This window comes from Hyla sarda, chromosome 3 (genome assembly GCF_029499605.1).
Source record: "Hyla sarda isolate aHylSar1 chromosome 3, aHylSar1.hap1, whole genome shotgun sequence".
NCBI lineage: Eukaryota > Metazoa > Chordata > Amphibia > Anura > Hylidae > Hyla > Hyla sarda.
Window position 1 is genome coordinate 97,570,146 of NC_079191.1, and position 25,691 is coordinate 97,595,836.

At 42.6% G+C, this 25,691-nt stretch overlaps 1 protein-coding gene across 13 annotated transcripts in view; it reads right to left on the bottom strand.

Moving 5' to 3' along the window:
* FARP2 (FERM, ARH/RhoGEF and pleckstrin domain protein 2) overlaps positions 1 to 25,691 on the bottom strand; it is a 147,364-nt gene that overhangs the window by 42,981 nt on the left and 78,692 nt on the right. For all 13 annotated transcript variants that reach the window (XR_008891063.1, XR_008891062.1, XR_008891064.1 and 10 more), the window contains 3 exons: positions 14,932 to 15,068; positions 13,396 to 13,476; positions 12,260 to 12,402 (listed from right to left, as the gene is read on the bottom strand). Coding sequence is in view for 9 of the 13 variants with exons in the window: in XM_056564720.1 (XP_056420695.1) it covers positions 12,260 to 12,402; positions 13,396 to 13,476; positions 14,932 to 15,068 (361 nt within the window). In the remaining 4 variants the exon portion in view is untranslated. The remainder of the gene's footprint in view (positions 1 to 12,259; positions 12,403 to 13,395; positions 13,477 to 14,931; positions 15,069 to 25,691) is intronic.

Sequence of the window (25,691 nt, forward strand, 5' to 3'; positions counted from 1 at the left end):
CCACTAACTGCTTACTCTGTAAGATTGTCAATCGCCCTCAATGTTGCATTTTGCTCCTCTAGATCTCTAATACGAGCTTCCAGGTGGGCAACATGCTCACATTTGTCACAGCGGTATTCACCCTGAAGCTGCTGCTCCAGAGATGTATACATGTGGCACAATGTGCACTGAAGAAAACCTCCAATCCTGCTGTCCATATCCTTGGTGACAAACAGCTGTTATTAACTATTATGAAAAACTACTTTTATCAAGGGAGTGTAATACGTACAGTTACAGTGGGTCCTGCTTACAACTCCTGCTTTCTAAACTTCTGCTTATAAAACTTCTCAAATGTAACACTTAATAATACCACACTTTAGAATACAGACCCAGCTTCAGCTAGACTCAGTCAGAGCAGGACGACCATTGTATGTTGAAACCATCGTATGTTGAGACCATAACTCTATGGAAACCTGGTAATTAGTTCTGAAGCCACCAAAATGTCCTCCAAAAATAGGAAAAAGTGAGGATTAAACAAAAATAAGTAGAGAACTAATATAGATAAAGCAAATCCTTACATATAAAAGTAAGAAAGATCTGCTGGGAGCTGTAAATCACTGTCTAGGTCAGGGTTTCCCAACCAGGGTGCCTCCAGCTGTTGCAAAACTACAACTCCCAGTATGCCCGGACAGCCTTTGGCTGTCCGGGCATGCTGGGAGTTGTAGTTTTGCAACAGCTGGAGGCACCCTCTTTGGGAAACACTGGTCTATGTAGAGGACAGAAGCTTCTTCAGGGTCCTGTACAGAACACACAATGTCCTAAAAAAAAGTAAAATGGAGCCACCCTCACCTGATGCCCAAAGGAGCAGGTAACCCTGGCACAGGTAAAGAGTACAGAACATGTAATGCCTCCCTGTACTGTAGGCGGCGCTAACAGACACCAGTCAGTGCATGCACTTTAGGACTACAGGGGTTTTACCAGTAAATGTCCATTCTGATTGGTCAGTTCTTCCAGCCATTGACATGTTTTGCAGATTCCATAGCATTGTATGTTGAGTCTGGTTTCAAGTTACAATGGTCCAGAAAAGACCATTGTATGTTGAAACTATTGTATGTTGAGGCCATTGTAAGTTGAGGGATCACTGTATATGTGGTAGGACCAGTTTAGTGTACGGCAAAAAAAATGGACTGAACCATCCCCAGTCTCTATAGCAGTGTTTCCGAACCAGGGTGCCTCCAGGTGTTGCAAAACTACAACTCCCAGCATGATCAGGATCAGGACCAAAAGACCCCAGCCAACACTGTTCATCTTGACACCCCCCCTCCCCCCCCGAACCACCCACACACACACAGATTCCACTCATTGGGGGAGATTTATCAAAACCAGTGCAGAGAAAAAGCTGACCAGTTGCCCATAGCAACCAATCACATTTCTTCTTTCATTTTTGAAAAAAGGCCTCTGCAAAATGAAAGAAGCAATCTGATTGGTTGCTATGGGCAACTCAGCAACTTTAACTCTAAGCAGGTTTTGATAAATCTCCCCCATTGCCCCCATCTCTCACATACAATCCATTCGTAAAGTTATTTTGCTATGTTGAGGCTGTGTGCTAAAATAAAAAAATTGTTTCCCCTGTTTGTCCCCCATCATCCTGCACTCAATGAGGATGTGAACTCATTTTAGAATTTTTTGTAAGTTTTATAAAAAGGAAAAACCTAAAAAAAAAACTTATTGGACATAAGTCTTCAGACGCTTTGCTTTGACACTTGAAATTTAGCTCCGGCTCCTCTCATTTCTCTTGCACTCTTGTTTCTACACCTTTATTGCAGTCACTTGTGGGAAATTCAGGTGATTGGACAGGATTTCACAAAGACAAATTCTTACCTATATAATGTCTCACAGCGGAGAATCTATATCAGAGTAAAGACTAAGCCATGAGGTAGAATGAACTGCTGGTAGAACTCTAATTGCGAGGCGACAGATCTGGAGAAAGGTACATAAAATGTTCTGCTGCAAGGAAAGTTTTGACTAGCACAGTGGTCTCCATAATTCTTAAATGGAGGACGTTTGGACAACCATGGCTCTTCCTAGAGCTGGCCGCCCCACCAAATTTAAGTAATTGGGGAAGAAAGGCCTTGGTAAGACAGGTGACGAATAACCCAATGGTCACTCTGGCTGAGCTTTAAAGGGGTACTCCACCCCTAGACATCTTATCCCCTATCCAAAGGATAGAGGATAAGATGTCTGATTGTGACTTCCGGTTCCGGCATCATGCTGTGAGGAAGCAAAGAGTGGTAGCTCCGTCCCCGTTCGTGAAATCCGGCTCCTATACCCGCAAATTTTACACAGGAGTTGCCCTCCTGTCCCTCATCACTTGGGGACACCCTATGTAATGGTATTTACTGAAGAGGGGCCGAAAAAACAACCCTCAGAGAGATAACTTCCATTCCCCAGCACGCCGCAGCAGAGCAGGCATGGTGGCTTCCCCTGCACCCAGCAGACAGCCTTCCCCGTCCCAATCGGAGACTAACCTCAGCGATCGTGGTCTTGAAGATCTCCTGCATGGACTACGTGGTGCTGCCGTCTGCGCGGCCAAGCACATTGCTCCGGCGGTACAAGTTTCCATCACCACGGCAATACGGGAGGAACTGCAACAGCTACAGACCACTGTGACGGAACATGCATGCGCCTTACTGTGCTAGAGTCCAAGGCGGAGGCCTCAGAGGATCACGAGGATTCTCATGCGACTAGACTGGAGGCCCTGGAACAGGAGTGTAGGCAGCTGTGGGATAAGGCGAAGGACCTAGAAAATCGGTCCCGACAAAATAACTTGAGAATAGTGGGCCTCCCTGAGCGGGTTCCGGCTTGCAAACTTCTCCGCTTCTGCGAAATTACCCTGCCTCACATGCTAAATAGAGATGAGCGAAGTTACAGTGATTTGATTCATCACGAACTTCTCGACTTGGCAGTTGCTGACTTTAGCCTGCATAAATTAGTTCAGCTTTCAGGTGCTCCAGCGGGCTGGAGACTCATTCCTAGGACTGTATCCACCTTTTCCAGCCCACCGAAGCACCTGAAAGCTGAACTAATTTATGCAGGATAAAGTCAGCAACCGCCGAGCCGAGAAGTTCGTGACGAATCGAATTACTGTAACTTCGCTCATCTTTAATGCTAAACATTGGACACTCCTGAAAGGTTGAAAGGGTTCACAGACTGGGTCCTGATCTTTGCCCGGGCAGGGAAGAAGGGGTGTCACCGGAGCTGGCTCATTGTCTAAGACCTTGACAGGTCATTGTGAAGTACTTAGATTTCACAGATAAAGTAGCCATCCTCCTGGCTTTCAGGCAACAACAAGAGGGCCTTCAATATGAAAATGGCCAACTCTTTGGTGACTTTTCCGCCGAGGTAACCCGAAAACGCAATCTATTTGCCAGTGTGTTCTGACTTGGTGCGCAAACAAGTGCGGTTTGCCCTCATGTACCCCGCTGTGTTGCGCATTTTCCTCCCCGATGGCTCCATGGCTACTTGCCATACCCAGGAGGAGGCTTCATCAGGACCGGATCGCCATATTCCGTCATCTAGAGCACAGATCTATTCACCATCTTCAGCTGCAACTCCAGCCCGCTCACCTCGGATGGACTTTTCGCCGAGAAGTTTTCCGGAGGCTGGCATCCTCTCATCACAAATCCCAAGGGACTGGTTTGCTGATCCTCGAAGTCCGGCGGCTTCCTCGCAACGACATCCTTGAGGACAACGGTCACTAAACACGTTAGGCTTGTTTCACACTACAAAATTACTCCGTTTTAAAGATCCGTACGAAGTTCCGTCTGAAAATCAACTGAAAACGGCAGATACAAAATCCTATTATAGTCTATGGGATTTTTCTAATAGCCGTTTTAACCCGTTATAGGCTGTTCTTAATAATGGCCGTAATTTTGTGACCGAAGATAGTAACGGGAGAAATAGTGCATGCAGGGAGGGTTCCAGTAAGATGACTAGGTGGTTATCGTAGGGGTAAAGGAGGGGGGGGGTTGGGGGGTTGGGGGATGGATTGAAAAAGAGAAAAAAAAAAAATCAGTGGTTTATAGAACTCCTGCCCACAGTTTGGAATATTCTCTTATTTTTCAGGCTACTACTTCATGGAGCTCACTGAAGTCCCGTCTGGGTCTCTAGGTTTAGCTGGGAACATGCTCTATGTTGCGTTTCTTGTACTTTGTTTTACAGTCTGGTGGGATACAGTCATCTAGGGGTGGGATCGGAAGGGGAACTACCCACCCACCCACACACCTTACTGTTAAGTTGCACTTGGTTTGTTGCTGGGGCAGCTTAATGCTTATTTACATTCACTATCTCTGACCTAATGGAGGGGGGGGGGGGGGGAGGCCTACGCTGATACGGATGAGTTCCTATTGCTACATTGTGGATGAAGGGAAGTCTCTAAGAAGAATGCTACCCCTACATAGGAAATTAACAAAGGGAGTGGTACCTTGGTTGTTTAGTGCCCTGTCAGTGGGTACTGTTTTGGAGAGGGGGGGATGGGGAGACTTATTTTTCTATATATATGTTGAGCTGTGCCTGTTGTTACACATTGCCTGAGCTTCCTCGAATTCTGTTGTTCTTAACATGAGAGTCATTACATGGAATGTGAAGGGGCTTAAGTCCCCGCATAAAAGGGCCATGGTATTGAGACATGTTAAACGCCTGTCACCTATGTAGTATTCTTGCAGGAAACGCACCTGGTTGCGGAGGATTTTGTGCGCATGCGTAAATGGTGGGTGGGTCAGGTGGAAGGTTTTCCTGCTGTGGATGGGAAAGCTGGGGTCTTGATCCTTTTCCATAAAGCCTTCGCATGTGATATCTCAGAGGTCTATCATGATAATGAGGGATGGATATGTAGTGCTAGAATTCAGACGGCATCTGAGGATCTGTGGGTATGCAATGTCTATGGTCCAAACACGGGGGGAGGGAGTTTTTGCGATCTTACGCCCCATATCCTAGCTTCAGGGCCCTCTTCTAAAATAATGGTGGGTGATTTTAATCTGGTGATGTCAGAATTGGAGGACAGGTGCAAGAATAGAAGGCCTGTAGGACATGTAAGGCACACTCACTCTACATTGGGCATGTGGGCTTCTGAGACACGCTGCTGGATGGGTGGAGAACTATTTACCCTGATGAATGACAATACATCCATTATTCACACGCCCATGACTCTTGGTCTAGGTTGGATCATTGCTTTATAACATCTGTGCTTTTTTCTAGGGTGAATTTAGTGGACATTGAGGATCTCGTGATCTCTGACCACACCCCAGTGTTGCTGACTCTTCATGATACCATCCCGAGAGGGACAGATATGCTATGGCGTTTTCTGAAGGGATTGGCCAGAGATGAATGATTCCATGAGTTACTAAAAGGTTGGTGGCTGAAATATGCGAGCGACAATAGGGGTCATACAGATTATCCTCAACTATTTTGGGATACGGCCAAGGTAGTTTTGAGGGGCCAAACTAGCTCCCTAAAAAAAAATTCCACTCAAATGCTCTCCCTGAGTAAAAATCTCCAATCAGCTTACACTACCTATTTGTCTGCCCCTTCGGAGGTTTTCAAAAGAGCTTTAACATTGGCAAAGTCGGCATACGCGACATGGCTTGATCGTAAGGATAACCTAGCCAGGTCTCATTTTGAGGCGCAGCTTTTTAGGTACGGCAATAAACCTGGGCCTCTGCTAGCTCGCTTCGCTAAAGGTCGGACACCCCCTAATCTCATCCCTGTTCTCAAAGATAGGTCGGGGGTTCCTCAGCGGGACCCTAAAATGATTAACAGTATCCTTTGTGAATACTTTGAGTCCCTTTACTCTATATGTAAAAAAACAAGGAGCGCTGAATGGGACTTATATTATAATACAGTGAAATTACTGCATACCTGTAGGTGGTGGTGAGCCGATGGTAAAGCGCATACAAGACTGGTATTTTTTGAGGATACCAAGGCATAGCATAAAATTATACAATTATTGAATATTAAATTAAAAAAAGGTGCATATATCTGACGCACAAGGTGCATAATATAGCACAAGACTGCAGTAAAGTGCATAGGATTGTAATTAGAGAAGAGCGAATTTACAGTAAATTTGATTCGTCACGAACTTCTCGGCTCGGCAGTTGATGACTTATCCTTCATAAATTAGTTCAGCTTTCAGGTGCTCTGGTGGGCTGGAAAAGGTGGATACAGTCCTAGGAGACTCTTTCCTAGGACTGTATCCACCTTTTCCAGCCCACCGGAGCACCTGAAAGCGTAACTAATTTATGCAGGCTAAGTCATCAACTGCCGATCCGAGAAGTTCGTGACGAATCGAATTTACTGTAAGTTCGCTCATCTCTAATTGTAATGTTAGAGGAACATAGCTATTCCATAGAAGGGAGCAGAGATCTGTATATCTAACTCTGGAGCATGCAGTCTATTTCACCTATATGCAATGAAATCCTGTGATGCGGTGGAGTGATCCTCAGTTTAAGTTAGTGATAGACAATATGCGTGGCGGTATGCTTTCAGGGGCTTTCGATTTAAAATAGTAACAAACAGTATGCGCAGCAATATGCTCTCAGATGTATAAGCACAAGTCCGGTGTGCGCATAATACCTGAAATCTGATGCAAATCTTCCGTGTGTCCAGGGTTCCTACGATCCGGTAATCTTCTCAGTACTTGCAGGCACTTGATGGGAGAGCAGAGTTTTTGCAGAATCGCGGGAGTGCGCCCCGGCCGGTGGCGTCTCAACCACGGTATCTCCAGCTTTAGAGTTTGCCTGATGGTTCTGGCATTGACGTCACTACAAGGTTCGATGAGGACCAAAAAACACTCCAACGCTTTTTGGAGACAATATAACGGTCTCCTTCATCAGGGATGTGAGCCTGGACCTCCTGATTGCCTTATATTATTACTCTTTGCAGTGTTTTCATCCAATATGAATCTGAATGGGTTCAGATGAGGAACTTTTCCATACAACAGGCAGATTATTTTGAGTTAAGTTTTTTTGTGCTTATTTTAATAAACCAATTCTTACAGGAAGCCAAAAATCTCAAGTTCTGCATTCAATCCATGTGGAATTATCGTGTTTAGATTAAAAATACATTTTGATTTGGCCCTGGAAATTTGAGATATGAAATTCCTTCACCGCCAATGGGGGTTCATTTTTTCTATCCCAAAACAATGGGTACAACTGGGGTTTTGAGAGTGTCTTTCCTTATAATGAAGGGATAGTGGGTGCCCCTCATATCCGTTTTGTATGTTATTCATGTGTTCTCCCAATCGCACTTTAAGGGCCATTTTGGTGTGATCTATATATAACTTATCGCACGGGCCCTGTATGGCATCAATGACTCCACAGGTGGTACAGTTTATATGATGTTTTATTTTATATTCCGTTTTGTCATTGTTCCTGTTAATAGTGATGGACATCACGGGGGTCATGTTTCGGGTCGCTATACAGGCCCTACACTGTTTACAAGGGTTAAAAACGTTAATTGGTAAAAATGTTTCATTTACTATTAAGTACAGTTTGTTTCTCCTAATAGTACCTGCTATAAGATTGCCAATGTTCTGGGCCTTTCTAAATACAAAAGATGGGCTGGTGGGATATATTCTCCCAGGATTTTATCATTTTGTAATATGCCCCAGTGCTTTTTCACTATCCGTTGAAAAAGAAAAACTGTGTTTATTGAATTTAGTGATAATAGGTATTTTTCACATGGTGGTACCCTCTTGATTTTTTCCTTGTTTGGTCTGTTCCTTCTTTTTATGTAAGATGGTATTTCTGTCTGTTTCTTGAACTTCATTCTGTATTTTTATCAAGTGCTCTTAATCATATCCTTTTTAAGAAATTTTCTCTGTGGGGTGTAAGCTTCACTTTCTTATTGGTCCAGATTGGAACAGTTTCTCCATAATCTAAGAAATTGACTTTGGGAGATATTTTGCAGCTAGATTGGCAGATGGCAACTATTGGTTTGTATGTAACTGTTGCTACCTGTTTTTTTTTTATAGTAGGTGCTGGTGGTAATTTTGTTATCAACAATGCTAATGTTCAGATCCAGAAATTAACCAAAGCTTGGCTATAGTGAGCCGTAAATGTTAAAAAATATTCATTTTTATTAATATCCTCTAAAAAAGTAACCAAACTTGATTCCCCCCCCCCCCTCGCCAAATAAAAACAATGTCATCTATAAATCTTCACCAGAGGACCATGTTTGCGCCCAGTTGACCCCCGGGATGAATGGCTGTTTGTGCCCAGAGTGCCACATATGGGTGCAAACCTAGTCCCCATAGTGGTACCCAACTTCTGAATGTAAAAACTATCTTCATATATAACATAATAAAGAAATGCACTCTCCTATAAAATGTACCTGTGAGTTGGGTATATTACCCTATTTCTTTAGAAAAGATTCTGCCGCCTGTCTTTCTTTCTGGTGCTCTATAATATATAGAGGGAGGTGATGTCTAATGCACCAATAATAAATCCTTCCAGCCAAGTTATGTCTTCAAGTATTTTTAAAATGTGAGTAGTATCTTTAAGATAGGTAGGAATCTTTTCTACACAGGGTTGCAATTGGCTGCAAAATATCCCCTGAAGTCAATTTCTCAGATTACGGAGAAACTGTTCCAATCTGGACCAATAAGAAAGTGAAGCTTACACCCTACAGAGAAAATGTCTTAATAAAGGATATGAGGAAGAGCACTTGATAAAAATACAGAATGAAGTTTGAGAAACAAACAGAAATACCATCTTACATAAAAAGAAGGAACAGACCAAACAAGGAAAAAATCAAGAGGGTAACACCATGTTAAAAATACCTATTATCGCTAAATTCAGTAAACACAGTTTCCTTTTTTAACAGATAGTGAAAAAGAACTAGGGCCTATTACAAAATGATAAAATCCTCGGAGAATATATCCCATCAGCCCCATCTTTTGTATTTAGAAAGGCCCAGAACATTGGCAATCCCCACTAATAGGAGAAACAAAACTGTACTTAATAATAAATAAATTTAATCATTTTTACCAATTAAAAAGTTTTTTTCCCTTAAAAACAGTGTAGGGCCTGTACAGCGACCCAAAACATGACCCCCGTGATGTCCATCACTAATAACAGGAACAATGACAGAACGGAATATAAAATAAAAAATCATATAAACTGTACCCATTGTTTTGGGATAGAAAAAATTAACCCCCATTGGCGGGGAGGGAATTTCATATCTCAAATTTCCAGGGCCGAATCAAAATGCATTTTTAATCTAAACACGATGAGTCCACATGGATTGAATGCAGAATTTGAGATTTTTAGTTTCCTGCAAGAATTGGTTTATTACAATAAACACAAAAAAACATCATTCAAAATAATCTGCCTGTTGTATGGAATAGTTCCTCATCTGAACCCATTCAGATTCATATTGGATGAAAACACTGCAAAGGGTAATATCAGGCTGGAGGAAGAGGAAAACGGCTTAGGAGTGTATATACGAGGCAGGAGGTCCACATTCCTGACGAAGGAGACCGTTGTATTGTCTCCGAAACGCGTTGGAGTGTTTTTTTGGTCCTAATCGAACCTTGTAGTGACATCACTGCACTGCCGGAACCCTCAGGCAAACTTTAAAGCCGGAGATACCGCAGTTGAGATGCCACCGGCCGGGGTGCACTCCCGCAATTCTGCAAAAAATCTGCTCTTCTACTAAGTGCCTGCAAGTACTGAGAAGATTACCGGATCGTCGGAACCCCGGACACACGGAAGATTCGCATCAGATTTCAGGTATTACGCGCACACCGGACTTGTGCTTACACGTCTGAAAGCATATTGCTGCGCATAGTGTTTGTTACTTTTTAAATCAAAAGCATCTGAAAGCATACCGCCACGCATATTGTCTGTCACCAACTTAAACTGAGGATCACCCCACTGCATCACAGGATTTCATTGCATATAGGGGAAATAGACTGCATGCTCCAGAGTTAGATATACAGATCTCTGTTCCATTCTATGGAATTGCTAGGTTCCTCTAACATTACTATCCTATGCACTTTACTGCAGTCTTGTGCTATATTATGCACCATATGCGTCAGGTATGCACCTCCTTTTAATTGAATATTGGATAATTTTATGCTATTCCTTGGTATATTTATTTACTTATATATTTTTCCAGCCTCAAAAAATACCACTCACATATGCACTTTACCATTTTCACCACCACCTACAGGTATGCACTAATTTCACTGTATTATAATATAAGTCCCATTCAGCGCACCTTGTTTTTTTACATATATATTATATACCTTTTCTGTATGAGATACAGGGACTCATACGCACAAAATAGCAGCAGTCTGGGCACATATCCCTTCACCACCTGCACTAGTGTTATATACACTTTCTAATAGTTTCGAGTCCCTTTACTCCTCTGACGATTCCACCAGTCCTCAGTCCGGGGAGTGGTTGGCCTCTATCCACCTGCTTTTCCATGAGGACCTCTCGTTACTTAATGCTCCAATTGATCAAGAGGAGTTGTCAGGGGTAGTGAAGGGGCTGAAAGCACAAAAGGCACCCAGCCCGGATGGGTTTTCCGTGGATTTTTTCAAGATACTATTGCCTTAAGTCTCCCCCACCTTATTGGCCTTATATAACACCTCTCTCTCCAGAGCATCTATTCCTCCGTATACTAACACGGCCTATATTAAAGTCCTGCCAAAACCAGGTAAAGATTTACCGACTCCTGCTGGCTACTGCCCAATCTCACTTATAAATGTTGACCTTAAGATAACGTCTTAAATGATGGTGGATAGGTTAGCTAGGATCCTACCTTCCCTTATCTTACTGGCACAGGCGGGTTTCACTTATGGTCGGTCAGCGGTAGCGAAGATTCGCAAAGTAGTGGCCGTCTTGGATGAGATCCAGCTTTAGCCTCAGTCCCATCCAACCCCAGCCATTTTGACCATAGATGCTGAAAAAGCTTTTGAAAATGTACGCTGGTGTTGGATGTGGTCGGTCCTTACACGGATTCCGGGGCACTTTCCTTACCTTTTTACATGCTCTATATTACTCCCCGAAGGTTTTTCATTGTGAACCCATGACATGTACTGCAAACTTTGTTCTCTTATTTACCTTTATTGGTTCTTTGTTTTCAAGCTGGGGAACGCCCTGGCTCATGATATTGTAAAAAAAAATCTTTGAAAATCAAAATAAAATGTAAAAAAATTTTTTTTTTAAAAAGATGTCTGATCGCGGGGGTCCCGCCTCTGGGAACACCAGCAATCTCTCTAGATGACCAGGGTGTTGCAGGAGAGATTGTGGGGGTTCCCAGTGGCGGGACCCCCGCGGTCAGACATCTTATCCCCTATCCTTTGGATAGGGGATAAGTTGTCTAGGGGAGGAGTACCCCTGCACATCTCCTATGTGCAGATGGAAAACCAGAAGATCAATCATCACTGCAGCCTCCACCAATCTAGGCCAGTGGCCAGAAAGAAGCTTCTTTTCAGTAAAAGACACATGAAAGATGCCTGAAGTTTACATGGATCCCCACTTTTAACATTGTGTATGGTTTGTTAGTTTGTTTCCAATAGAAGAGATATAATGCTGGAAATTTTCCTGTTATTCCCCAATATTTTGTCATATTAGTTATATTTTTAAATGGTAACTCTCATTAAAACTAATTTTTGCTATTGCTTTCCTTATGGTAAATAAAAAATATTTCTAATATACTTTGTTTAAAAAAATTAAGTTTTTTATGTTTAATTTGTGCTTAAAAAAGCTCAAGAGCACATTTCCCCCCATCTCATACACAGACTTAGGACCGAGGTCCAAACACAGGAAGTAGTACTGAGGGGGGGGGGGGGTGTCCAACCAACAGTATATGGCAGTTAAGTGTGAGAGGAGCTATGATTGGATGAGGCATGACACACCCCCTCAGCACTCCAGGCTGCACTTCCTGTGTTTGGGCTTCGGTCCAAAGTCTGTGTATGAGATGGGGGGAAAATGTGCTCGAGCTTTTTTTAAGCACAAATAAAATATAGAAAACTTCATTTTTTTTAAACAAAGTATATTAGAAATATTTTTTATTTACCATAAGGAGTTCAATAGCAAAAATTTTTTTAATGAAAGTTGCCATTTAGTCTTCTTTGATCAAGTGTAAATTTTTCAAGTATAGTTTGCACAATATATGTAATATGTGCAGATGTACCATACTTAGCTCACATAATAATTTAAGTCTGCCTATGGAATTGAAGAAAGCCCTTACTCCATGACGATGTTCTTACCAAAGACTTAGGACATCCTCAAGTTGCTGCAGAAATTCTTGATGAAAAAGCCGTATGGGCTCCATGCAAGAAAACAGAGGCTTCATCTGGTGCTCAGCTGTTTCCTGTAGATCGCCACCCTTACTGAGCGCTTTCTCCAGCCACTATAATACAATGTACAACATGCTATACAGAACACAAGAACATGTAAGAACTTTTAATAGGCAAATGCCAACAAATGACTATTGTGGTGAAATCAATATTTTAATAGCTTTAAAAGTATATAGGTTATTAATTATTCCCCATTACCCTAGGAATACTGGACAGTACCACAATATGTGAAGTAGGACACCTTCAGATAGAGGGTTATTATAGTTTAAGAATATGAATAGTGGTAGAATAAAATATTTCAGGAAATTATTTGTTAGTTTCACAGTAAATCCTCTACTGGATTTTATCTATTAGGGCCAAAACGATGATTAATCTTATATCTATACATGCAATGGCCGCTACGTTCAAAGGAGCCATATACCAGTGTAACATCTTTTTTGAGTAGAGCCCTGCGTGGGGCTGTTTTCGTAATACTGCTCCTGCTGGTTTTCTGACCATGTTCCCCTCCCACCCGCTCCCACACGTGTGTCCAATCCCGTCCGCTCCTGCAAAAATGTTGTCTCCACTTTTAGAGTGTGTACCCACAGTGCCATTTCTATACCCGCTATGCCATTTCATTACCCCGTGCCATTTTATCTCCCTCTTTGTGCCATTTTAACAGCATCCTGTGGCATTTCAGAGGTTTTTAGCATTTTGCGGGACCCACTGTATGTTCTGTGACCACCTGCTTCTGCCTGCAACAACCTCATTACCGCCTGTAAGCTTTTTATTGGGTCCTGTCCGATCCCAATCCTGATGCAGGGCTCTATTTGTGAGTAAATAAATCCAAAAATATGTCTAGCAATGTTTCCAATAGTAGCTACACAACCTAGCCAGACTGGAATGCTTACATATTCAGATCTGACATACAGCCATTAAACAAGACAGTAACCTCTGTGTGAAACAAATATATGGTTATGAGAGGCCAGGACTTTGAATGTGGGATACCTGCATAATATGAGAAGATGGATGAGGGTGGGAGCACTTATCTATTTATCGGAGCTTACCACCGTTATGACCTCAATATCCTTCAAATGAGACGTCTCTGTGCTGAGAATTTCCTTGGTGATATAAAAGGCTTCATCCATCTGCAGGTTGGGAAACAAAGATAGTTCTATGTTTGCACTTTTCACATCACTATTAATAATTTATGGACTTTCTTTGTGATGCATAATCAAAATGCAATATGCATGCATCATGGGAAATGTCAGCTGTTTGTTCCCCACATTATATACATACTGCATGCCATGCGGTTGTTGATATCAAGGACACACAAAGGAGTAGGCTTATATTTGCATTTTCCAGTTATTATTATAAAATTGATAGTCATTATCCAATAATAAAAAACAGAGTTAATTTATTTCAAAAACAGCACTATACATGTCCTTATGTTGTGTGGTATTACAACTTGGTGCCATTCACTTCAATAAAACTGAGCTGCAAAACCACACCCAACCTGAAGACAAATGTTTTAAAGCTGGATAACCGCTTTAATATTCCATTTTGAAAGTGGGCAATAATCTTTTTAGATTTTAATCTTTTTAGGTTTATATATCCCTCAGAAATATTAATAAATAAACCTGATAACCTCCAGGCTATATTTAAATGGGCACTGTCAGATTCCAAAACTTTTTATATATTGTACATCTTGGCAAAACATTAACCATTTTAATATACTTCATAAGAAAATGTTATTTCCTTTTTATAGAAATCATGGCTTATAAAATCGTGGCTTTGTCCAAGCTGAAGCACAGGCATGAACAACGTCCAGTAAGTGATGGTGGGCTAGCATTCCTCTGTGCTCTCTCCTGTCTGACAGCACTCCTCTGTGCTCTCTCCCATCTGATACCACTCCTCTGTGCTCTCTCCCATCTGATATTACTCCTCTGTGCTCTCTCCTGTCTGATTGTACTCCTCTGTGCTCTCTCCCGTCTGATACCACTCCTCTGTGCTCTCTCCTATCTGATAGCACTGCTCTGTGCTCTCTCCTGTCTGATAGCACTCCTCTGTGCTCTCTCCTGTCTGATAGCACTCCTCTGTGCTCTCTCCTGTCTGATAGCACTCCTCTGTGCTCTCTCCTGTCTGATAGCACTCCTCTGTGCTCTCTCCTGTGATAGCACTCCTCTGTGCTCTCTCCTGTCTGATACGACTCCTCTGTGCTCTCTCCAGTCTGATAGCACTTCTCTGTGCTCTCTCCTGTCTGATACCACTCCTCTGTGCTCTCTCCTGTCTGATAGCACTCCTCTGTGCTCTCTCCTGTCTGATAGCACTCCTCTGTGCTCTCTCCTGTCTGATAGCACTCCTCTGTGCTCTCTCCAGTCTGATAGCACTTCTCTGTGCTCTCTCCTGTCTGATAGCACTCCTCTGTGCTCTCTTATGTCTGATAGGACTCCTCTGTTCTGGAGTGCTATCAGACAGGATCGGTGAATAGTGTATGGGGGAGGCAGGATTCAGCCTCTACAGATCTGAATCAGTCATCAACATTATAATCCCAGAAAACCTTGTTAAGCAGTAAGTGAATTATTCTTCTGATCTGCCCTCACCTTGCTGTCGGGCATTTCCTCCATATCATCAGCCCTGGCACTACCACTGTCACTCAATGCTGGGCTCATCAATGGAGAGCGGCCAGGCGGGGAAGTAGAGGAGGGCAGCCTTAGCGTTACAGGAGACAAGTGACAACCTATAGAGCAAAAAAGGCAAAGAAATGGAAAAATTACAATGATTTGTTTTGTGCCTGTAGGAAAACATACTATGGAATGTAATGATGGCAGCCTGTTAAAGGGATGCATCACCTTTTTATTAAAGGGGTTGTCTGGTTTTAAAAACCTTTTTTTCAAATACCTTGTAAGAGAATTCTGTCGAGTGCTGTGCTTGGGTATGTTCAGAAATCCTACAAACCGTGACTGGAGCAGTGGGTGAGCATGTGCACTAATGATCAATTTACCTAGGGGGGGGGGCTCCATTCTTGTGATCAGTGCTGGTTTCAGAGATTGGACCCCCCACCCCCCAACACCACCACCACCAATCAGCTAGTTATCACCATTCTGTGGATAAGGGATAACTTAATCTTGGGATAACCTGTCATGTTGAAAATGCATTTCAGTCATTAGGCATCATTTTATATAGAGAAAAAGAAGCGGAGCAGATTGTTATTTAGTTTTGTGGGAAAAGATTCAGCATAACTGGTAATCTATTTATTTAAACCTCTGCTCATTTGGGTTTAGGAATCTAATCTGGTTATCTATGTAAAAGTTAACATAAATGACTGATTACTGGATTCACTGCATTTCTGACAGGTTCCTTCTGAGTTTTGGGCTCCAATTAGACTATATGTGGCACATCTCACTGATTTTACCGAACAGCGGCACAAATACAGTAAATACATTGACTTGAATGCAATCTTGCGGACTATAGCTGTCACTTGGGTTAGGCTCTTTTAACATGGTGTTAATGGTTATTAAATATATTCATCATAAAAACTCATGACATCTACATTATTCAAATGCCTGTGATGGATGCTGTACTGTGCCATTCATCATTCATTGGGATCCATAATAAAATATATTATATAATGTGCAGTATTAGTTTTTTTACTGGATGACTATGTATGAAGTGCAGCCTACTAGGCTACTCATCCAAAAAACAACTCCAATGTATACCGTTTGCAAGGAGGGCCTAACAACACCCATTAAGCCTCTGCAAGGTGAATGTTGGGCCTTTGGATACACTTAAAATGTACCTGTCAATATACAAAAAAACTTTTTACGTGTTCTAGGGAGTTCAGACAGGAGTTACTGCTGGGAAAATGTATAGGAAGATTCCAGCTGATTGCTGGGAGTTATAGAAGCCCAGCCGCCATGATCATCAGATTGCAGCACCAGCTTCTATTCAAAAGAAAACCACAAAACCTGCATAGGGGAAACAGAGCCAGGCCTTCCTAATACTTACTTATATTAAAGGGGTACTCCACTGCTCAGCATTTGGAACTAAATGTTCCGAATGCGCAGGGAGCTTGTGATGTCATAGTCCCGCCCCTCATGACATCACGCCCCACCCCCTCAATGCAAGTCTATGTGAGGGGCGTGACGGCTGCCACGCCCCCTCCCATAGACTTACATTGAGGGGGCGGGGTGTGACATCATGAGGGGCGGGGCTATGACATCACGAGCTCCCAATACTGGCTCTAAGCATTCGGAACATTTAGTTCCAAACGTTGAGCAGCAGAGTACCCCTTTAAGGATACACACACAAGTCTCCTGTGGGAGTAGGTGGTTTCATTGAGCATCATAGCCTTTTGTGAAAAGTTTTGTTTAATTTACATCGGAAATATTTGCACAAAATTTAAAATCGCTTAATAAAAAGGTAAAGCTTCCCTTTAACCATGCTTATTCATTATGTGCAACTGTATTAAGAAAACAAAGAAAAGAATAGAAAACAAAAAAGAGCTTCATGCAGAAGTGAAGACGTAAATAATATTCAGTGATTCAGGAAATCAAAGCAATACATATAATGCATAGATATAATGAATACAGGAAAGATCATGCAAAGGAATACAAAAACCAGCCAGAAACGTAAACAAAGAAAACCCTGAGAACAACATGCAAACAGAGTGCCAGACAGAATCCACATAACATCAAAGGAATCAACAAAGAAAAGAAAGCCAGATGGTAAGAATGATGACAAAAGTCAAGAGTAGATCACATCCTATGAGAGGAAACATGCCACCTCCATCTTTATAGGTCCTCCCATCCACAGGACTGCTGATGTCTGAGTGGTGCAGATAGAGCACTTTTTTTCCACCAATTTCGATTCACTGCTCTTTAACATTTGTAGCCATGAGACGTGAAGAAATCCATGACGACGATCCACCAAAAAGCTTCAGGTCACAAGACCTTTATATCATTTGAAACGCTTATTAACAAAATCAGAATTACTCATAGAGAACATGATATAACAAAAGTCACATGTTCAGACAGAGCTCACGTGAAACTCCACATGGCATGTCACGAGCTCCACATCTCCTCCTCCTTACTAGATACCAGTTAGTAACACAGAACACATCATTTACGTTGCTTATTTGTTTGTTGGTGTACATCAGTGCTCAAATACAGTTTGAGTTTATTTTCAGAGGATCTTGTCTATATTATATTATGTTCACACCTGCATTGTTATTTCAATTATGTGTTCTGGTTATAATATAACAGTTGAGTGCTGACAAGGTGATTTTAGGGCTCTCCCTGTCCCCATTTCTCATGCACTTCATTTCACTGTGTGGGACCATGGCTAAGCTGGTTACGAAAGGTGTCAGTTACTTCCCACCTTACTTCTCTAGCCAATCACAACACATCACATACTCCTCTCTATGCCATTACATATTGCTCGTGCTGGAAATATGATTTACACAGTACTCTAAAACAGATTACTGATGCTCTTGCTTTGGTGCTAAATAAATATCAGCAGCAAAGCAAGGAAATGGTTACACTAAGCACTGCTGCTGCTGGGATGAGAGAGGTCTTGAATTATCATCTGGATACTCATACATGAAGGTATTCAGTCTCTCCCTTCTTTCTTGTCTCTAGCACAGAGCACATGCTAAGCCCTGCCCCCACCTTCTGTGTTCCATCTTGCTGAGGCTGTTACCAGAGAAGTTTTGAACCTAACAGCAAGCAGTGGACAACAGAGTGCAGGAAAAAGGGTACCTGAAGGCCAAGACTTTCATTTTCTTAATGAAGTGATATACAAGTACGTTAGGTTATCAAATGGAGGACGCTGTTTTAAAATGACAGCGACCATTTCAATTCCTGGGTAAATAAGCAACCACATTTTTTTTAAGAGCAATGCATTTAATATCTTTCAGTACATGATGTCCACGCATTTCATGGTTGTCCAAACAACTTCTCTTTTGAACAAAAGCAGCAGGAAAGAGACAGTACATTAACCCCCCGACATGCGATGGCCCCGACATATGATCAAATCGACATACTATGGCCTCTCAGAGGCCATCGCATGTCGATGTCAGCATCAACATACGATGCTTTTATATGTCGGGGCCATCGCATTAACTGCTATCCGACAGCGCAAAATGCTTAAGCTGCTGTCGGATAGCAGTTTAAGCATCCCGGACAGGTTCACTTACCTATTCCCGCTGCTCCGGGTCCACTTCGCGATCCTACGGCATCTTCTGCATCTTCTCCGGGGTCCGGGCCTCGCTTTCCGGTGTCGTTATTACGTCGTGCGGACGCCGTGCCGGTGCAGCAACGTAATAACGTCACCAGAAAGCGAGGCCCAGACACCGGAGAAGATGCGGAAGAAGCCAGAGGATCCCGAAGAAGACGCCGGAGCAGCGGGACAGCATTGGGAGCCCCTGGGACAGCATCGGGAGCGGTGAGGACGCGGTCCGGAGCAGCGGGGACAGGGGAGTATTAAATGCACTTTTTACATTGCACGAATCCCTCAACATACGATGGATTCGACAAACAATGGGTCGTTTGGAATGAATTACCATTGTATGTTGAGGGACCACTGTATTTATTTTCATGCCTCTTGTCAATATAGGTGGTTGTATGAACATTAGATGTATATACAGTCATGGCCGTAAAAGTTGGCACCTGTTATGCTATGCGCTCCGGCCTCACACGCTGGCCGTGAGCGCATGGTCCCCTTACCTTCTGCTGCCGACGGGGCTGGGACTCGCATTGCGGGACGCACCCGTATGCGAGCCCCAGTCCGTCACTCTCCTGGTGTTCCCCCTGCCTCTGATTCCGCCTCTCTGCCGGAGCTTTAAGATTTAAAGGGCCAGTACACTCATTAGTGTAACCACCTGTGTCTTGTTGATAAATTCTTCCACCCTCCTCAGTTCAGACGGATCTTTGTTGCCTTGTGCGTAGTGAAAGCGTTCCATAGTATTGTCTTGCTGTGTACCAGATCTCCTGCTCTTGTGACCTCGACCTTGCATCTCTGCCGCCTGCCTACTGAACTCCTGCTACGTCCCGTCTACGCTACTGTGCCACCTGCCCTGACCTACTGCTATCCTGACTACAAGTTGTCTCATCCCTACTGTGCTTCACATCTCCTCAGCCGCCTGTGTGGTCGAGTCGTGTCGGGGGTAGCGACCTGGGTGTCGCCTGCAGCTGCAAGCCCATCCTTCTTTGCGGCGGGCTCTGGTGAAGACCAGCGGCACCTTATAATCCGCTCCCTGGCGCGGTCCGAGTCATCTGCCACACAGGTCCAGCGTATCCACATACACCGGAGTTCCTGTCTTCAGAAACGTGAGTGTTACAGCACCCCTGAAATGTTTCAAGAAAATGAAGTGTTTCTCACAGAAAATGATTGCAGTAACACATGTTTTGCTATGCACACGTAAATTCCCTTTGTGTTTATTGGAACGAAACCAAAAAAGGGAGGGAAAAAAAGCAAATTGGACATAATGTCACACCAAACAAAAATGGTCTGGGCAAAATTATTGCCACCCTTTAAAAATTGTGGATAAATAAGATTGTTTCAAGCATGTGATGCTCCTATAAACTCACCTGGGGCAAGCAACAGGTGTGGGCAATATAAAAATCCCACCTGAAAGCAGATAAAAAAGAGAGAAGTTCACTTAGTCTTTGCATTGTGTGATTGTGGAAATATATCAACAATCTCAAGGTTACAAGTCCATCTCCAGAGATCTGGATTTGCCTTTGTCCACAGTGCGCAACATTAGCAAGAAGTTTGCAACCCATGGCACTGTAGCTAATCTGCCTGGGCATGGACGGAAGAGAAAAATTTATGAAAGGTGTCAACGCAGGATAGTCCGGATGGTGGATAAGCAGCCCCAAACAAGTTCCAAAGATATTCAAGCTGTCCTGCAGGCTCAGGGAGCATCAGTGTCAGCCCGAACTATCAGTCAATATTTAAATGAAATGAAACGCTATGGCAGGAGACCCAGGAGGACCCCACTGCTGACACAGACATAAAAAAGCAAGACTACATTTTGCAGAAATGAACTTGAGTGAGCCAAAATCCTTCTGGGAAAAAGTCTTGTGGACAGATGAGACCAAGATAGAGCTTTTTGGTAAAGCACATCATTCTACTGTTTACCGAAAACGGAATGTGGCCTCCAAAGAAAAGAACACAGTACCTACAGTAAAATATGGTGGAGGTTCAATGATGTTTTGCTGCTTCTGGCACTGGGTGCCTTGAAGGCATCATGAAATCTGAGGATTACCAACAGATTTTGGGTCGCACTTTACAGCCCAGTGTCAGAAAGCTGGGTTTGCGTCCGAGATCTTGGGTCTTCCAGCAGGACAATGACTCCAAACATACGTCAAAAAGCACCCAGAAATGGATGGCAACAAAGTGCTGAAGAGTTCTGAAGTGGCCAGCAATGAGTCCAGATCTGTTGGGAAAAGTCGCCCTTCCAATAAGAGAGACCTGGAGCAGTTTGCAAAGGAAGAGTGGTCCAACATTCCGTCTGAGAGGTGTAAGAAGTTTATTGATGGTTATAGGAAGCGACTGATATCAGTTATTTCTTCCAAAGGGTGTGCAACTAAATATTAAGTTAAGGGTGCCAATAATTTTGTCCAGCCCATTTTTGGAGTTTGGTGTGACATTATGTCCAATTAACCTTTCCTCCCTTTTTTGGTTTAGTTCCAATAAACATGTGTATAGCAAAACATGTGTTAATGCAATCCTTTTCTGTGAGAAATACTTCATTTTTTTGAAAAAGTTCAGGGATGCCAACATTTATGGCCATGACTGTGGATAGTTTAGACCATAGAATAAAAACTGCCTACTTTGAATCAGATCTTGAAGGCAAAATCTTAAAGGGGTTTCCCACTGCTATGCAAATGACCTTATTTGCTGTATAATAAGAATGTACAGAACTTTGTATTATAACTTGCATTTGTACTGTAACTGAGTGCTACCACTAATTGTATCAAAGTTTATACTCCATTGACAGTGGAATTGTAATACTCAGTTGTCAGTCTATTCACATTGCCAGAATGGTTAACAAATGAATGGCACAATGCAGAAGAAAGGGGTGACATTATACAGCAGTAATAAGCAGTGTATGTTTTGAACCAAGCACTGGGGTGAGGTAGAACTGTTACTAGATGCAGCAGTAGCAGCACTGTGTGTCTGCTGAAAAGCTGTCTCCTCTAGTTTATGTGTGGATTTCAGCAATTTAAGGCTTCTTTCAACATTCGGACACGGCAGTGTGACGTCCGCCGGGGAGAATAGCAGGAGAAAAAATACATGATGCAGCAATTTTTCCTCCCGTCACTCCTGTCGAAAAAACAATGGAGTCCGAGGGACCCCATAATAGTAAATGGGATCTATCGGGACCCGTTGTGCCCCATCAAAAAGAACATCCATTAAGGCACAAAAAAGTGCCTGACGGACGTTCTCCGACTGGGCACAACATCAGTGTGAAAGGGACCAAAGTCACAATTGCATGAAGGATGCTAAAGGAGACATTTTTCTGTAATTACTTTCTTATTTTTGTGTGTACTGTTCTTCATAATTGGAAGTACATTTTAGTATGAATGTGTCCATTCACTCACAGCAAGTGATTATCTTAAAAATTGCAAAGAATATTAAAAAGCTGCATAACTATTATACGGAAGATAAGCTTTATTTATGAAAAACCTGTTTATAGGCAATGAAGGAGATTTATTAAAACGTGCAGAGGAAAGTTGACAACTGCCCATAACAACCAGATCGCTTCTATCACTCTTAAAAAGAATCAATCCGATTGGTTGCTATTGGCAACTGGTCAACTTTTCCTCTGCACATGTTTTGATAAATCTCCCTAATGTGAATGTACCGTAAGCAGTTCATATGGTCTATGAGTTCAGCCATATACGTTATACTAGCTTAGTACCCGATGTTGTTCAGTCTTCATACCTTAAAAAAAAAAAACAATGATGCTCTCGTCCTCATATCCCAACCTCACATCCTGTCCTCATATCTCATCTCCCGCACTAACTATGCTCTGCACCTGCCTGTCAGACAGTTGCAGGAGGTTTAGGATCTTTTCACACATACAGTATCCAGCGCATATTTGATGTGTAGAATTTGAAGCTGTGTTCAGTATTGTAGGTGTGAATACACCCTTAATCCCTTGAGGATGAAGGGCGTACATGTACACCCTGTGCCCGCTCCCCTTCTATGACGAGCGCTCAGGAGCTGAGCATGCGTCATAGCGGAGTGGCCTCGGCAGGACTAGTGTCTAATGCCGGACATCACCGATCGCGTTAATGCCCAGCATTAACCGCTTAGACATCGGAACCATTGCGGTGAAATTGCCATGTCCCGATTAGCTGAGAGGATGGCGGGAGGGCCCTTACCTGCCTCCTTGCTGTCCGATCGGTAATCCAAAGCTCCATTTAGCCATGGCAGGCTGGAGCAATGGAGCACAGATAACACTGATCTATGCTATGCTATGGCATAGCATTGTTCATTGCACACAATCCAATGATTGCATGTTATAGTCTCCTATGTGGACTAAAAAATAGTGTACAAAAAATGTAACAAAAAAATCTTAATAAATGTGATTTAATCCATTCCCTGATAAAAGTGTTCGAATCACACCCCTTTTTACCATTAAAAAAAAAGAAAATAAATAATGTAAACAAAAATAAACAAGTCGTATTGCTGCGTACATAAATGTCCTAACTATAAAAATATAATGTTTTATAAACTGCAGAGACAATTGCGTAATCTTTGGTCACTTTGTATACCCTAAAAAAATGCATAAAAAGTGAACAAAAAGTCCCATCAAAACAAAAACGGTATCGATACAAACTACAGATAACAGTGAAAAAAAAATAGCCCTCAGACATCCCTGTACACAAGAAAAAAAGAAAGTTATATGCGTCAGAAGAGGACAATTGTAAACATGTCGATCAGACATGTCAAATGTTGTTGATTACACCAACTCTTATTCATGAGACCCACTGCAATCATGAGGTGTTAGCCAGGGAATCAGGTGGCATTGAGTTGGAAGTTCCACTACGGGACTCTGGCGCAAGTGGAATAGGAGTCTGCTGCTAGTGGAATCAGCGCTGAACGGGCCCTTAGGGGTGGTGGAGGAAGAAGATGCAGTTGCACATGTAGTAGCCCCCTGCACCTATAGGGACATTTGTTCACTATGATTATGGACATTTTTTCTCTCTTCAGTATTGTTGAATATGTGAAGATATGTAGATGCAGACATAACTATAATCTGCACAACTTAAAGGGTAGTTCCCACCATCACTTTTTTCTGTCCCTGCCTATTACCCATCTATCCCTAACCCCCTCCCTGCCTTTAATTTTTTTTTTTACATATTAAAAATGCCTTTTGTCTGCCTGGTAGTGTGCTCACTACCAGGCAGACTTCCCCAGCAGGCACCACGTCACTGATGCCTGCTGGGGCCGACACTTCCGCCCTTAGTTCACCTATACAGGATGCCTCCAGCTGTATCCCCACTGCAACTCCCAGCTTGCCCTGACATCTATTGGCTGTCAGGGCATGCTGGGAGTTGTAGTGGGGAAACAACTGGAGGCACCCTGTATAGGTGAACACCGGATCTGTGATCGCCGCACATACCGCTCCCCACCGCGTAGCCTGCAACCCCCCTGCCCCATCACGCCGCTCAACTCACTCCCCCTTAGTTCACCCAGAGTATCCCTTCCCCGCCGTGCAGCCCGCAACCCCCCTGGCCCCGCTCAACCCACTCCCCCTCCCCACCCCCCTTAGTTCACCTATTCAGTGGAGTTGTAGTGGGGAAACTGGAGGCATACTGTATAGGTGAACACGCAACCCCCCCCCCCCCCCCCGACATAATAATTTACCATGTCCCTGGGACATGCCTGCGCGCATCCACTTCCTTCAAAGCGCTCGCTCCCGCCTGTCTGATTGACAGGCGGGAGCGAGTGCCGCAGTGACTGAATTTCGACTAATTGCCAGGCTTAAATGAGTCGAAATTCTGTAGTGACGTCACTGCCTAATGCATTCGGCCACTAGGAGGATGACCCCTAGTGGCCGAATTTAAAAGTGATTTTAAACTGGTTTAAAATCACTTTTTTTAATTAAAGTATATTAGAGATACGTTGTAGTACTTAAGTACTACAACATATCAATTTTTTTTATTTCATGACAGTGCCCATTTAAAGTCTTATTTTTTAGTTGGTTTTGTGAATCTAAGGCTCTATTTGAGTTTCACTTTTAGCCACAAACATTCAATCTTTATGCATTTAGAAAACGCACTTTAATGCAAAATTGCATGAAGGTGTCCAAGGTTGTAGAGTTATAGTAGAGATATTTTCCCAATGTGGCAGGTAACAACTAATAGAACATAAGTATAATATGTTTTTTTTTTGTTTTGTTTTTTTATAATTCGGGTTTAACTTTGGTTTGTAAAAAAATTTTGGTGGCAAAAGGATTAAGGTATGTATATGCATGTGCCAACTAAGAAACACAGACACACAACAACCATACAATATCTACACTGAAATCAATCTGATCTATAGATCGCTGCAGCCCTCTCTACTTCACAGTTAAAAATAAAAATAATAATAATAGCAATAATAGTGTAAAAGAGGAGAGCTCCAGCACTCCTAGCTTTATTGCAGATACATTTGGTATTACAAGTTAACAAAATCTGACCAAAACAGAATAGTTGTATGTGTAGTAAAACACTCCCTTTCCTGCAGGTATATTGGCACCTTTTATCATTTTAATGTACAAACACTTGACAAAAAAAGGCAAAGAAACCATATAAATTTTCAAGGCACAATTAGAAAACATAAAGACTGTTACATCCCAGAAACAAGTCATACCTGATTGTGACGGTCTCAGGAATCACATATTAGCAGGCATTAGATAGAAGGGTTACATATCACTGGATTCCAAACATGGTTTACATCACACGCATATTGCTCTAGATAAGCTAGGCACGTTTGGTGGGGCTGATTTGGTTACATAAAACCTCTGACATTAACGTGTCGATGAGCAACGGACTAATCAAAAGGCGAGGCCAGATATAATAGAATTCTGAATAAAACTATCATAAATATAGATTAAAATTATACTATTAAATACATTATTAGTGTTATAACATCCTCTCATATTACAAGGCTAAGTAAGATGATCTGGTTAGTGCAGTAATAGCACTTCATTCCTCTATGGTGACATTTCCTAACAAATATAAAATCTTCAGGGTGTCTGCACCCCCCTCACTTGGGTAAAGTTAGCATCACCAAAGGGTTAAGCTCTGAAGTGTACATATCAAGATGGCCATACATTTTTTGATAGTAGAAGAGCAAACATGGA